This window comes from Centroberyx affinis, unplaced genomic scaffold (genome assembly GCF_046629955.1).
Source record: "Centroberyx affinis isolate AG114_WGS23_722 - 3 ecotype Tasmania unplaced genomic scaffold, CSIRO-AGI_Caff_v1 ptg004114l_1, whole genome shotgun sequence".
In the NCBI taxonomy this organism is placed as follows: domain Eukaryota; kingdom Metazoa; phylum Chordata; class Actinopteri; order Beryciformes; family Berycidae; genus Centroberyx; species Centroberyx affinis.
This window is the reverse complement of record NW_027281890.1, coordinates 342501-356999: the sequence shown is the minus strand read 5'-3', so window position 1 is coordinate 356999 and position 14499 is coordinate 342501. Positions and strand designations below refer to the sequence as shown.

Genomic DNA, 14499 nt, shown 5'->3' with positions numbered 1-14499 from the left:
TGTGCGGGTTTCAGTGAGTGTAAGATCATATTTACTGTTGCTACTTGGCCATCCTCCCATCATTTACTATGACTTTACTATGAATGGATAAAACTCTAATGACCTCAATCCGACACACACACACACACACACGCACACACACACAATCACTTTTTCCTTCTGTCCGTCTGCATTATGTAATGGAGCATGTGGTCGGTGGATATATAGATCCCAGTAATCTCATTTCCCACTGTGGGAGAAAGGCTTATTTCGGGAGCAGTGGAACGGAGCGAGGGAGGGAAAGTCAAGGATGGAGGGAAAGAGAGGAGCTGAAGAGTAGGATATTGGAAATGGGGTTAGAATGAAATGGAGCCTAGAAAGGGAGAAAGATTGATTTACAGGCGTCTGAGAGATAGAGAGGGAGAAATGAAAAGAATGGATGAAAGGAGGGAGTGACGGACAGAGAATGATAGGAGAGTGCTAGTTTTACAATGGCTCCTTCGGGAGAGGTATTAGCTTTGTGCTTTGTATCCCCTGACACCTTGGAGGACTGAGCTGTGGATAGACCACAACCAGATTCCTACCACCCACTGAACTCTGGCTAACAAGAGAACTAGTCTTGTACCAGGAGCTTACAGTTCACTGCTGCCTGAAAGGCAGGGAATAAGATAAGAATAGGTAGGATCAAACTAAAATGATCTCCATGGGGAAAATTGGGGTCAGCACCAGCAGAAGTAGTACAGCAGTAGTAGGATAACGCATTAGAACTATAAGAATAAAAAGGATGAAATATATGAACTACAGCATGTATGCAGGGCTCGCAAACTAACAGTAGGAGAGCGTACTGAGACACAGTTATTTGCAATATAAATCAGATGAGAAAAGCAAGAGAATATGAAGAATTAATCTGGAGAAATATGTGAATGTGCCACTCTAAGACGAAATAATCTGGAGAAATATGTGAATGTGCCACTCTAAGAAGAAATAATCTGGAGAAATATGTGAAAGTGCCACTCTAAACCCACAGACTGGGAATGTGGTGAAAGGTTGGCTAGTGGAGCTGGTGGTCCGGTGTGAGAGACTTTATTCTCCTGAAATCCACAGCTGCCTCTGAGCCCAATAAAACCTAAAAAGGACTTAGCTTGACGTGGCCCCTAGAACAGAGGCTATTCTATTATTAAAACACTGATAAGGCGTTGTTTGAAATGTTAAGAGGTATGCTGTGTGTGTGTGTGTGTGTGAGTGTGTGTGCATGTGTGTGAGTGTGTGTGCATGTGTGTGAGTGTGTGCGCGCCCCCGGTCGGTCGCGCTGACTCACTGTGTGCCACTCAGCAGTCAGACCACGTCGCCCCCTTTAATGGAGCGACATGATGATGCAATCTATCTTTCCTACTGCACTAAAGAGATTACCTACCCTCTCTCTGTCTCTGTCTCTCTCTCTCTGTCTCTCTCTCTCCTCTCTCTCTCTCTCTCTCTCCTCTCTCTTTCCTCCTTGCTCTCTCTTTCTATAGGAGTTTCAAATTAAATACACTTTTCATCTGTGTAAGTGGGTCTGGCTGCGGGGTTCAGTATGTATGTTAGAGGTGTTTGGCCCGCAGCCAAAGCGACGGAGCTTTTTACAGCAATGTGATTCATCTGTTGCTAACTGGGCCAACGCCCATTCAGATCACACTGTACTTACAGTATGGAAAGATTAGCACCACACTCTAGCTGCCTCTCACCGCTACCTCATCTCTCTCTCTCTCTCCCACTCTCTCTCTCTCTCTCTCTCTCTCTCTGTCCGCCCGTCTCTCTATCTGTCGTTACACTATTAAGGATTAGTCGGCCCTCCTATCTGTTTCTCTGTGAAAAAGCACTGTGGTGAAAGGAGCTTACTCTTCCCAAAACCTTCAGCAAGCTGCTATCTCTGATACTGTCACACAACTCTCCTGTCTGTCTTTTCTCCCATCTCTCCCTGTCTCTGTATCTGTCCTTGTATCTGTCTCTTTCTCTCTCCCTCTCTCTCTCTCTCTCTGTCTCTCTCTCTGAATACATTAAAACACTATATTTAACCATCAGATTTAATTAGAACAAAGCGAAAACAAAAGGAGAGAATGCTTCTCAGTCCACCCCTATCTGTCCCTGGTTAAGGCACACTGTGAGAGATCTTGTTTGTTCCAGGGATTTAATGTAATGCATTAATGCTGCATTAATCGCTGTAGCCCCTCTCCCGCTCTCCCTCCACTCCCGTCCATCCATTTACGAACCCTAACCCTCCTCGCCCACTCAGATCGGATTTAACAAGAACAATGGAGTGGACTCCTTTTATGTAGTTGGTCTTGTAAGCTTTTTATGTGTGTTGGGATGCTCGGCTGGCTGGCCGGGGACAGAATATAGAGTGTTATACTGGCGTATGCTAGAGGCTAAAAAGAGATTTCATACCTATATATATTGTATAGGAAAGGATAGAGAGAGTGAGATAGAAGGAACAACGGGGGCCGCTGGTACGGAGCCTATAGCTCAGGCACTCTGGTCTCAGTAATTGAATAATCAGATTCCTCAGATGCAGATAAAAGGTTTAGAGGTAATTACTGGAGCCTAAGTTTTCCCTCCTCCCAGCCCTGTGTGTTTGTGTGTGTGTGTGTCTGTGTTTGTGTGTGTTCCTCAGGGATCTTATTTGCACCTTGTTGATTTTGTTGGAGGTGAAAATAAGATATTTTGGGGTGAAAACAAAATATTTTCATGGGAAGCTGAAATGAAGAATGCGAAAATGGCAAATGAATGAAAGAATGGCAAAAGCGAAAACGAAGACATACAAAACAAGGCGGGAGAGAGAAAGTGACAGCGAATGGGACCTTGAAGAGGGTGCTAAGATGTGTGGAGGTGGCAGCCGAGCGAGAGAGAAATCTCTGCCGTACACAGTTGCACTTCTGAATATAAAGAGACGTGGAGACGGGGAAGGAGGGATGGGTGGAGGAAGCAGCTTTTGTCCTTGGCTTGACACATTCAAAGCCTTTTAAACAGCCTGAAGATCAAGGATGCAGCACTCTTGCTACGTCAGCGCATGTCTGTCCATGCACTGTAATAGGCCCATTACTCTATACCTTTAACTAACTGAGATGAGTGTATGTGTGTGTGTGTGTTCACAACATATATGTTTGCCCAGCTGTAGATTGCTCTAATCCGAGTATACCATTACATAATTTACAACTCAATTATTGACAAGTGTGTGTTTGCGGGTGCGTGCACGTGCGTGTGTGTGTATGTAAGTAAGCAGTTATCTAATTAACTGGATGATTATTGACATGTAGGGTGTGTGTGCCTCCCTGCATGTGTTCGTTCAGGTAGTTATGGCCTGACTGACAGCCTGATTATTGACATGAAGGGAGTGGTGAGGTTTTATCTTGTGGTAGATGAACACATCTGAGGAATAGCTGTTTAAATATCCCTCTGTTTAAATATCACTTTGTTTAAATATCCCTCTGTTTAAATATCCCTCTGAATCACAATGGTTTGAGCATTGTAGAAGGAATGTGTTTGTTCGTAATGTGCGTGTTCTGCCGGTGTGTCAGAAAGAGCGGTGTATACTGCATGTATGAATGCACGTGTGTGTAATGGTATGTATAGGGGAGAGTGTGAGTGTGTGTGTGTGTGTGCACGTGCTGAGTATGAATAATGGCCTGTGTTGCGAAGGATGGAGGGAGAGAAAGAGGGGAGTAAGAGGAAGGTGGACGGGATGAGAGAGAAGGGAAGATAGAGCTAGGATGCCAGAAACAGAGGGTGGTGAAGAGGGAGAAGAGCAAGGGAGGGAGAGAGAAGGCGAATGAGATAGAGCAAGATAGAGACGGAGAAGGAGAAGAAGGAGGCCGATCGGGCAGAAAATGTTGTCATCGGCTGCTGGATAGAAAGAGAGGACGAGTGCGAATTCATCACCGTCTCTGGACCCAGACAGAGATAGGAAGAGAGAGGGAGAGAGAAAGAGAGGGAGAGGGAGAGGGGGAGAGACAGATTGTTATCACATGAGAGGGAGGAGAGCAATAGGAAGGTGGAGGGAGGGAGCAAGAGGACGAACAACAGTGAGAGCAATGATAGGGAGGGAGCAATCGGGAGAGGGGAGCGGAAAGAGGGAGAGCATGAGAAGGAGAGAGAGAGAGAGAGCGGCACAATGGTCTGAATAGAGTGGCATGCTGAATAACAGTGGATGAACAGGGAGGACAAAGGGGAGAGATCTGACAGAGAGAGGGAGAAAGACATCAAGAAAAGGAAGGGAGCACAGGATTGAAAAAGATTAAAAAAAAGGAACATAGGAGAGAGTGTGAAGGCGAGAGCTGGGAGCCAAAGAGGTCAGATAGATAGCTGAACACCAGACAGACAGAAGTGTTTTTTCTACCCAGAAGTAGCTGTAAGTTTGTGTCTGTATGTGTGTGTGCTTGTGCGTGAATCATACAGATAGAGACAGAACACCTGTTATTTTGAGATGACGGGGTGTAACAGTTTTCAGCCTGCGTGTGTTGCTCCGTCTCTGCAGCATTGTGCCTACCTGCACTGTGTTTGACCTTCCTTAGTCAGCAAGCAGAGTGTGACTGCAGCGAGAAAGAGGAAGAGAGAGAGAGAGAGAGAGAGAGAGAGAGAGAGAAGGAGAGGTGGAGAGAGGGAGTGTCTACAGGAGAGCGAAGAGAGAGAGAGTTAAAGTGGAGTAGTAGCCGAGGGAGTTGTTGCACTCTGATTAGTGTGCCTGTGCAGTCTGCACTCTCCTCCCGATGTAAGACCTGCTCTCTACTGCATGGGGCACTTCTGGAGGAACAGAGGCAGGCTGACGATTGGCTTTATCCCAGAAAGCTTTCAGCCTTGACCAGGAACACCTCCTGAAGTCCCACCCAGACCTGTTGACTGAACACTGGGGCCGGACTGAATCTGTCTCAACTCCCTGAAAAGGACTTTTTCTGGGATTTTTGTTTCTGTTTTAGATGCACTTTTGCTCTGTAGTGCTTTGAATTTTCTGGGACAATGGATATGTCCGGTAACTCCCAAGGGTACGCCACTCGTGCCCCCAGGATGGGGGACTCTAGGATGGGGGAGGCTAGAATGGCAGAGGGGATGAGGATGGGAGAGAGAGACACCCCACAGAGGCTTTCACCTTTCCGCATGCTTCGAATGCTGGACACCTGCCGTCCTCCTGGCAATCGTATTGGTGAGTCTAACCCGTTGCCATTGTCATGTTCATCTTCATATCCATCCTCTCTCTCCTCAGATTCAATTCAAGTTCCAAGACTGTATTATTCAGATGATATTTCTGCATTACCTTGGAGATGACAAGCAATTCTTAAGTCTGCTATAAGTCAGTTTGGATTTAACTTCCAAATCTGCTACAGGTTACATGTGTATATGTGTTGTCCAAAAGATGTAGCACAATGTTTTTGAGCTTTATATAGGTTATGAATAGTTTTATTCTGTTAACACTGTGTTAACATATGCGAGGGGTCTGTATCTCTATCTGTATGATCTCATTCTGTAGGATATGAAATTAAGATCAAACATATGTCCCGAGGTTTTATTAGATAAAAAGACATGGATTTATGCTAAGTAGCTCTCGCTCAGAAACTGCTGATCCTACAACTTTGAACGTCTTAAACTAATTAATTTCAAAACACTATTTGCAGAGTCCTTTATGTGGCTGGTCTAGAGATTAGAGATTCAGCAGGTTGGCCGAGGGCAGTGGAGTTCTCAATCTGGGGTTCGGGGGCCCCAGGGGTCTCATGGGCTTCCTAGAGAAGTGAAGAATTGTTAAATTTCAATGTTTTCAATGTTACTCGTCAGCACAATGACAATGTATGCAGACAATAGGCTGTCTGAAGATAGATGTCACTTTGCCCACTGCTCACTCCTCACTTCAGACAGTAATATGCTGTCCTGTGCTATAGATGGTCTAACACACAGAGTTCATTGGCCCAAATTGTGGCATGGGTATCTGCTTCGGGGTCCTGTTTGAAAAATGTTTGAGAACTCCTGGCCTAGAAGCTAAAAGAGAGTTTACATGTATTCAGGACATGGACAGTGCCCGTTAATCCTACCATAGCACCCTTTGGCAAGTCACTGAACTCTTGATTTGTGACTCGGCAGGGGTACGGGTCTGTGACAAAAAGATTTCCATTACTCTGTGAACGGTTGTTAGAATGAGTCTTACACTTACTGAACTCCTTTGACCATCCTTACCAATGGCTTTTCAATCATTTTCTGAGGCGCTGCCACCATGTGCCTAAAATGGATTTTTCCAGCCAAGAGGAGTAGATGCAGAGTGGGGTGAGGTGAGGATAGTCCTAAAAGCAGCCCACTCACTCTTCCAGACGTGCTAGCAGGGAGTCAGCAACCCTAACTAGGCCAGCCTGGCTCCACACGGGGAGGCGATGGCAGCTCATGACATTTACTGTCTGCTCTTCGTCTGCTGTAGAAATGGAGCAGAAAGAACCAGCAGGAGAGTGGGAAGGAATGTTTTGTGTGTTTGAGAAGTACTTGTGGGTGGGTTCGTGTGTTGGCTTATTTGGGGTATAAGGTCAGTCTTCTGGTCTGATCCACCTCCCGCTGCCTGCCTGTTTACAGAAACAGACAGGATCACGACCTCTCCGACAGCAGGAAAGGCCTGTGACATAATAGCAGTACTGGTTACTCACTCGTCGTGTGTGTGTGTGTGTGGGGGTTGTGGAGGGTAAGGAGAGAGGTAGTGTGTGTGCATGTGGGCATGCGTGCGTGTCTGTCAGTATGTAGATATACTGGATCAATTTCCCTCACCCTGGTGTCAGTTACCTTGAGTTTAATGTTTCAACATCAGGGTTGTGGGGGTTGATTCCTGATATGACTACTGACTGCTCAGTTTTCTAACCAAGGTATTCTATATACATACCCGTATCCCTGTGTCTGGATCTGGATCTTGGTTTTAGGCTAGAGGCAGTATTTCCACTTCCGTGGCTTAGAAATTGACATGGCTATGAAATGGTTCAATAAGGATTTATACAGATGGTTTGTGTTTGTGTTGTGTTTTGCTAATGAGCATATGCTGCTTATGTCAACAGATAGTGAAACCAACAGACAGATGTAGGCTGATATTAGCAGCTGGGATCTACACAGGTAGTTGAATGTTCATACGGATGGCCTGTGTATTCACAGATGTAACACAATACAAATGTTGACTTTTCAAAAAAAAAATCCATGAAAAACTTGCGAATGGTGAAGCTCTAAAATAAATAATTAAAGGTCTTTTGGAGAGCCATCATTCCGATGATTTTCATGGATTTTGTTTGGAAGTTGGTGCTCAGCCAAAGCTGTATAGGAGAACCTAGTGCAGCTGGTTTTAATGCTAGCTTTTTTTGTGTTGATACACACAGGTAGCCTAAAAATGCTCATTCAGTCCATATTCCATCTCCATTTTTTAGCCCGAAGGCACAGTCCTCAGACCAGCTTGCCTTTCTCAAATCCTAACCTTGACTACATGAAGGAGACGCACACAAATGACCTAGAATCAGCCTCAGGTGGTGTTGCCCTACTCCACAGCTGACAGACAGTGCGCTATAATAAATAGCCTCACCTATCCGGTCCTCCATCTCTCTATCCCACGATTCCTGGCACGGCTGAGGTGTCACAGTCACTCAGGGGGCTTATTTTTCTTTCTACTTCGTCACTTCTTCCCACCAAACCCCCCCCCATCCCCTATCCTCTCTTCCTCCCTCTCCTCTGTCCATAGTGGATGTGTTTAAAATGGAAACAGTAGGGAAGGGAAGGTGTTGCTAGTGTCAACAGAACTGGGTTTCAACATTCCTAGTGTTCGGTCTACTTTCTACACACAGACACTGATTCAATATCTCTCAATACCTCACACATCCCACGAGGCACCAACACAAAGACACACACACACAAACGCACCTGCACACACACACACACACACTGTCTGTGCTGTAAATGACCTAGTCTTGAGAGCTATCTCAGACGCCGTGCTCTGGAAGAAAACCGATGGAGAACCTTTCACCCTTCCCCCTCCACACACACACACACACACACAACACACACACACACACACACATACACACACAGCTGAAGCAGGCAGTCCTGTCTACTGCACCGTGACTCATTAATCAGATGGATTCTGGGGGGATAGGAGGGAGGGGGCAGCAGGCAGACACGGGAGAGCTTACATCGCATGCAGGGGAATATCGATCTCTGACCTCCTCATCTTACCGGTGGCATTTTACACACACTTGGCTGACACCCCTGCGAGGCTGGTGGTACAATCCATCATCTGGGGATTGGGACCCTACCATGCCTTGGACAGAGGGGTGAATGAAATCTAAGAAAGGCAAAAGGTTGCGTCCTCTGACTGATAGGCACATGGCTTCGTTGGTAGCTGAGGGAGGGAGAGAGAGAGAGAGAGGGAGGGAGAGAGAGACATTGCCACATAAAAGGAACTAAGTTGTGCTAGAAGTAGAAAATCCTTTTAAGCGTACATGATTGTGAAATATTCAGCTTGGGTCTGGTTCCTTTGCCAGCACAACGTCACAGAGTGCAATCCCTGACAATATTATTCTGTCGTGTGTGTGTGTGTGTGTGTGTGTGTGTGTGTGTGTTGCAGGTATCGTCCATGAGAATGTGAAGATGGGTTCAGATGGGGAGAGTGACCAGGCGTCCGGGACGTCCTCTGATGAGGTCCAGAGTCCAGTCAGGGTCCGTATGAGGAACAATCACCACCGACGCATCTCCAACGAGGTACTGGAAACCAGACACACACCTGCTACACACACACACACACACACACACACACACACACACACACACCTGCTCTTACACCAGAAATACTCATACATATAACCAGAGCAAAGCACACCTGGACACAACATTATTCATTGAGGTTCAGCACACATCTCACATTATTACTCCTGGGTTTTGCATGTTTGCAGTATGTTTAACACAAATTGCTTGTCTACAGTATGTGTGAGTAAGTTCACCTGTATAATCTGGGAACAGGCAGAGTCTTTTTTTAATGTGTAGCTACTTAAGAGTTTGTGTGGTGTTGGGCATTTTTGTTCTTTGTTTTGCCGCATCAACGTGTATGTGCCCATGTGTCTGTGTGTGCCTGTGTGGGTCAGAGAGTGTGTGTGTGTATGTAAGTGTGTGTGTGTGTGCGTGTGAAGGAGCTGCAGAGTGATGAGCACAGCAGTATTACGGGAAATGCCTCTGGACACACAGGCTGCTGCCTATGACTGCTGTGAACACTGGAACGGACTAATTTAGACCATGTTTACCACAGAGAGAGAGAGAGGGAGTGAGAGAGAGAGAGAGAGAGTGAGAGAGAGGGAGGGACGGTGGTGGAGAGGAAAGTGCTAGAGTGAGAGAGTAATTATGGAAGTAGGGATAATTATTGGTATAACGACGGAAGAGGAAATCCAGAGGAATTAGGCTCAGGAGATGATAAGAAAGACGAGGGAGGAGAGGGAGAGAGATAGAGGAGGAGAAAACAGGAGGAGAGAATAATGGTGGGGGAGGATGGAAAAACAATGTTTCCTCTCAGCCATTCCTCTCCATTCACCCCCTTCCCCCCATCTGCCTTTCTCCCCTCAGGAATCTGTCCATCCCTCTCTCCTCTCCTCCCGCTTTTCCCCTCCTCCTCCTCCTCCTCCTCCTCTTCCTCCTCCTCCGAGTGTGTGGTTGGCACTCTACCATGGTGCCAGCCTCTCTCTCTTTCTCTCTCTCTCTCTCTCTCTCTCGCTCTCTCTCTCTCTCTCTGTCAGTGTGTGTGCAGTCATGTGCCAGGTCAGAGAGATGCATCGTGGAAAGTGCATGTGTGTGAATGTGTAAAAAGATACGTTTAAGGAGGACAATGAGGGACCTACTAGAGCTGTTCTGCATTGTGAGTAGGGGGACACGTGTGTGTGTCTGTGGGGGTGGGGGGTGGGGGGTGTGTGTGCTTGTGTGTGGGCATTTATTTAGTCTATGCCACAATGAATAGGCAGACGTGTGTCTCAGTGTCTTTCTATGTGAACTTTGTCTATTGTTGCCCTATTGAAATAGAGTAAATGGAGTATGGATAGTGCACATGTATGGAGATCTGTTGTCTTTGTCATTAGACCTCTATATTCCAGCCATTGCCATTATGAATTGCATGAATTATGAAGAAAATAACATGTTTTTTTTTTATATATTAGTGTATTAAACTTGCATTGTGTTTCTCTTGTGTGCATGCTTTGCCTGTATATCCACCCATTCACCCATGATTCAGACGTTTAATGTAGCTTACAAATGTGCCAAATTACTCAGGTCATTGTCCGTAGGTCATGTCTGTGTGTCTTTGTGTGTGTGTGTTGTTTTTCATAATGTATGTTTATGCAGAACGCAGAGCGTGTGTGTTCGTTTTCAGCATGTTTTTCGCGACTGTGGAGTGTGTCACTATCCTTAGGGTGACGCCTCGTATGTGATGTTCTTATGTTAGCCTGTGAGCTCAGATAAAACCATTAGAGGCGTAAAATCCCTATGCCTTTCATCTTCACATAAACACACACTTTCTGCCCTCCCACACATGTTTGCATGTAAACACACACACACACACATACATCGAGGACACATCCTGTGGGGATATTGGGACTGGGCCAGCCAGCCGCGGCTGCCATGGAAACAGTGTGTGATTGGCACCTTGCCTGTAGCCGTGTCCCACTGGTAGTGGCATATAGGAGTGATGCATTGTGGGAAATGTAGTTTAGTCAGTGTTAAACATAGGACAAAACATTTATATAACAAAGGAATAACAATGCTGAATCAGATTTCACATATTTGGACAGAAAATATGTGAAAAACATTATCAAAAGACCAATCAAGGCACAAGAATCAAGAAGCACTTTCTGGATCTGCTTTGTTGACAGTGAATTACATACTTTGTGTGTTCATACAGTATTACTAATCTTTTACATCCAAATAAGTTTTTTTTTATTTTTTTTTTATCACAGTATTGTCCCTGAAACAGCAAATTGGCCTAAATTGTAAACAGTGATGTGGTAAATGAAACGGTGGATAAATAAACAATAACGTCCAGTCAGTGATCATCATAAGGCAAACAACCACCAATATAAACAAAAATCAATTATATTTTCAGAATAAGAAGCAATAAAAGACTATACTCATATAACTCACATCACTTCGATTCTACTTAATGTGTGTACTTACTATAAATTTACCTCATAAAGATTTATTCAGCCTAAAAAGATAGGTAAACTCTATTCCTCAATAACTTTATATACTTAAACCTAAGCAGAACCTACTCTTAGCCTGTTGAAGGGACTTCCTTGTTAGTAATTTGCCCTCTTGGACATTTTCAGTTTATCCTGTTGGTTGGGCAGAGGAATGTTTCTAAGATGCTTTCCATGTGTGCATCGAAACTTTGATGCTGAGTGACACATAATGATCGTTGTTTCTCAGTGTCAGCCATTGATTCAAGCAAAAACTGCACAGTTGCATTTGTTGCGGTATATACTCTTAATCTCTGGACATGGCGGTGCAATATATCCACACATACACCACCAGTCACTGTTAGCTCGAGCCTCTCTAGCCCCTCCGTCCGTCCCAGCAATTCTTCCCCCAGGGGAGCTGTACGGGCTCTTTTGCAAAATCTACTTAGCAGTGCAGGTCGTGGTTCATACAAGTATAGCTGAAGTGTGGACTCTGATAAAATGTGGTTGAAAACGTTGTCGTCTATCACAATTTCGACAGTGGCATTCCTCTCTGCAGCCATAATTAGCTTTTGGAAATAAGCAGAGTTCACTAGCTAACTGGCTAATATGCTAACGTTAGCATTTTTTCTGCACCTGCATAACAAAACAGCCCCTGAGCAGGAGGCATGCAGCCAACAGAGACAGTTGTAGTTTTCAAAATAACTCTGCTAGGATTCGTGATGTAATTTTGAGGTAGCAACTCCTGAAACCCAAACTTCAGAAAACGTGCGGTGTTGCCATCCTTCAATATATTTTTTATTGGTTTTCAAAATTACAGGGCAGAAAGATGAGAGTACAATAAACGTCATATGATGGAAATAGTTTGACATCCTCCTCACCACTGTACCCACAAAAGTGCAATAAACATCAAATATGCTCACCAGAATGCCCCCCCCCCCCCCCCCCCCCCCCCATCACTCCACCCCTTTAGGGTTACTGGCTTCAGACAGAAAAAAATAAAACAAAATCCACTATTAACATATTGAAATAATCATAAACCTCTTTCTCTCTCCCTTTCTCTTCCCTCTCTGTCTCTGTTTCAGGACATAAACAAACGTCTGTCTCTCCCAGCTGATATCAGGCTACCGGAGGGCTACTTGGAGAAGTTTGCCATGAACAGCCCCCCTTTCGACAAACCCATGAGCCGCAGGCTACGACGCGCTTCATTGGTCAGTACTCTGTATATGCATATATGTGTTTTTCTCTGTGTGTGTGTGTGTGTGATTGAGTGAAGCAGCTCAAACTAGTTTTAGTCAGCTGCAGTGCTTAATTTGTGCCTGCTGGAACAGGATCCGGCACCTTGCGGTTTTGGACTACCTGCATTCCGGTACTTATTTGCAGAGACCTGGCACCTGGTGGCATGAAACGTATTTTTTTTTTTTTTTTTTTTTAGTCTGCCATGTAATACTCCCAATAGTTGACTCTTCTTTCCTTTTCCCTCCCTTCCAAAAACCTGTCTCATTTCCATATGAAGACAGGTGATTACCCTATTAGAAAGTAACAACAAGCGCATAGTAATCACTTCACACACGAGTGAGCTGCTCTGCAGAGTGTGTTATGGTAAACTTCAGACAGCGTAATGGCTAAAATGAATTTGCTGTCCGTATGCCCGCTGTGTGGACTATTTTGGAAAATTAGACAAGGTAAGCATGATTTTTTTTTGTTTGTTAACCAGAATTTCTCTGGTAAATGGTTGAAGCCATTGCAGAATTCCTTTATGTATGATTAGGATGTCTCATAGTAGCCTATGTGGGCATTTTTATGTTGTGCACAGTGCAGTTATATCTTTAGTCTACTACTTGAAGGGCAGGTTTGTAAAAATGAGCATTATGTAGCCTATGCAATAATCAAATATTGTTATAGGTCCCCAGTAGTCGGAGTTCTAAGGTCATATAGTCGGTCATTTAGTAATGTTTAGGCTGTTAGGTCAACAGTAAGCTGTATGGCTGCACTGAGCACCACCGTGCCTCCAATGCACTTGTTGTCTTGATATGTTCCGGACCCTTTTCCCTCCAGACCTACTCACGGGAACACCGACCCCTTGGTGTTCTGGTACCTGATCATTTACAAATTAAGCACTGGTTAGCTGTTTGGTGATGTGTAGGTCCCCATTCAGCCTCTGTATGTGTAATTTTGTGAGTTCATCTGGGTGTGTGCTGCTCTTTTTATGCCGCTTTGTGTTTTAATGAAAGTAATATGAACCTACAATGCCATTGTGCATGACTGAAATGGTTGACTAAGGCTATTATGTGCGGTATGTGTGTGTGTCTTGTGTGTGTGTTTGTGTGTGTACGCGCACATACTGCACACACACACAAACACAGGGCTTAAACACATACTGAGTTATGCTATAGAGCTCACAATGGCTCAGTAGGGGGGTGATGCATTCTGTATTATGTATCCAGGCCAAGAGCATTATGGGTATGAATCTGGGGGTGGAGAAAGAGAGGGGGGATGGTGTTGGATGCAGGATGAGGGCGAGAAGTAGGCAGATATTCATGAATATGCAGCATATCCCTTTATTATCCATTCGATCCCCCTTTGTGTTGCTCTTGAAGCACTCCTACTCTTCCACTCAGTGTTATATATTAGTCACGCTTTTTTCCACATTACTCGTTTATTTCTTCCGTCACTCACTCACTCACGGCTATTGTTTTCCTTCATCTGCACTTCATGAGTGTTTCATGCAGGAAATTAATGAAATGAGAACACTCTGCTCTCTGTTTTGCTCATCCTCTTTCTCAGTCTTGCATGTTTGCTCTTTTTTTAAATTCAGTTCAGTATGCTTTATTGATATGAATGTTACTTGGAATATTACCAAAGCATCAGAAATACTATTGGAAACCATAGAGAATTTGCACTCTCTCAAACCTTTTTTCTGTAGTTATTGAACAGGGCCAGTGCACTGCCTCCCGCTCTCTGCTTGAAGTGATTTAATGACGCAGCTTTCCTGCAGGAGACTCACAGAGATGAAAGGAGAGAATCTTTGAAGAGAGGTTTGCAGGCGAGGAGATGCGCTGTTTTTATGGTGGAAGGTTGGATAAGAGGAGGCGGTTAGACTGTAGATGTTTGTGTCTTTACGATGTAAATGAGTGGCAAGACATATTTTCTACACGTTTGTGTCTGTGCACACGTGTGCGGTCATGTGTGTTGGGGTTGTTGCATGTGTGATGTAATAGATATCTATAATTCAGCAGCAGTGTCAGGCCGCTCCGCAGTGCCTCTCCTGACTGGAATTACACCCCGGGACACCTAAAAGACACCTGGCAGAGAGAAAGAGAGAGAGGGATGACGGGAG

General features: G+C 44.8%; 1 protein-coding gene across 2 annotated transcripts in view; it reads left to right on the top strand.

Annotated features, from left to right (window-relative positions):
* The window catches only part of LOC139663746 (cyclin-dependent kinase 17-like), a 37152-nt gene that overhangs the window by 9544 nt on the left and 13109 nt on the right, over nt 1-14499 (top strand). For both annotated transcript variants that reach the window (XM_071542473.1, XM_071542472.1), the window contains 2 exons: nt 8576-8709; nt 12245-12370. In XM_071542473.1, the coding sequence (XP_071398574.1) occupies nt 8576-8709; nt 12245-12370 (260 nt within the window). The remainder of the gene's footprint in view (nt 1-8575; nt 8710-12244; nt 12371-14499) is intronic.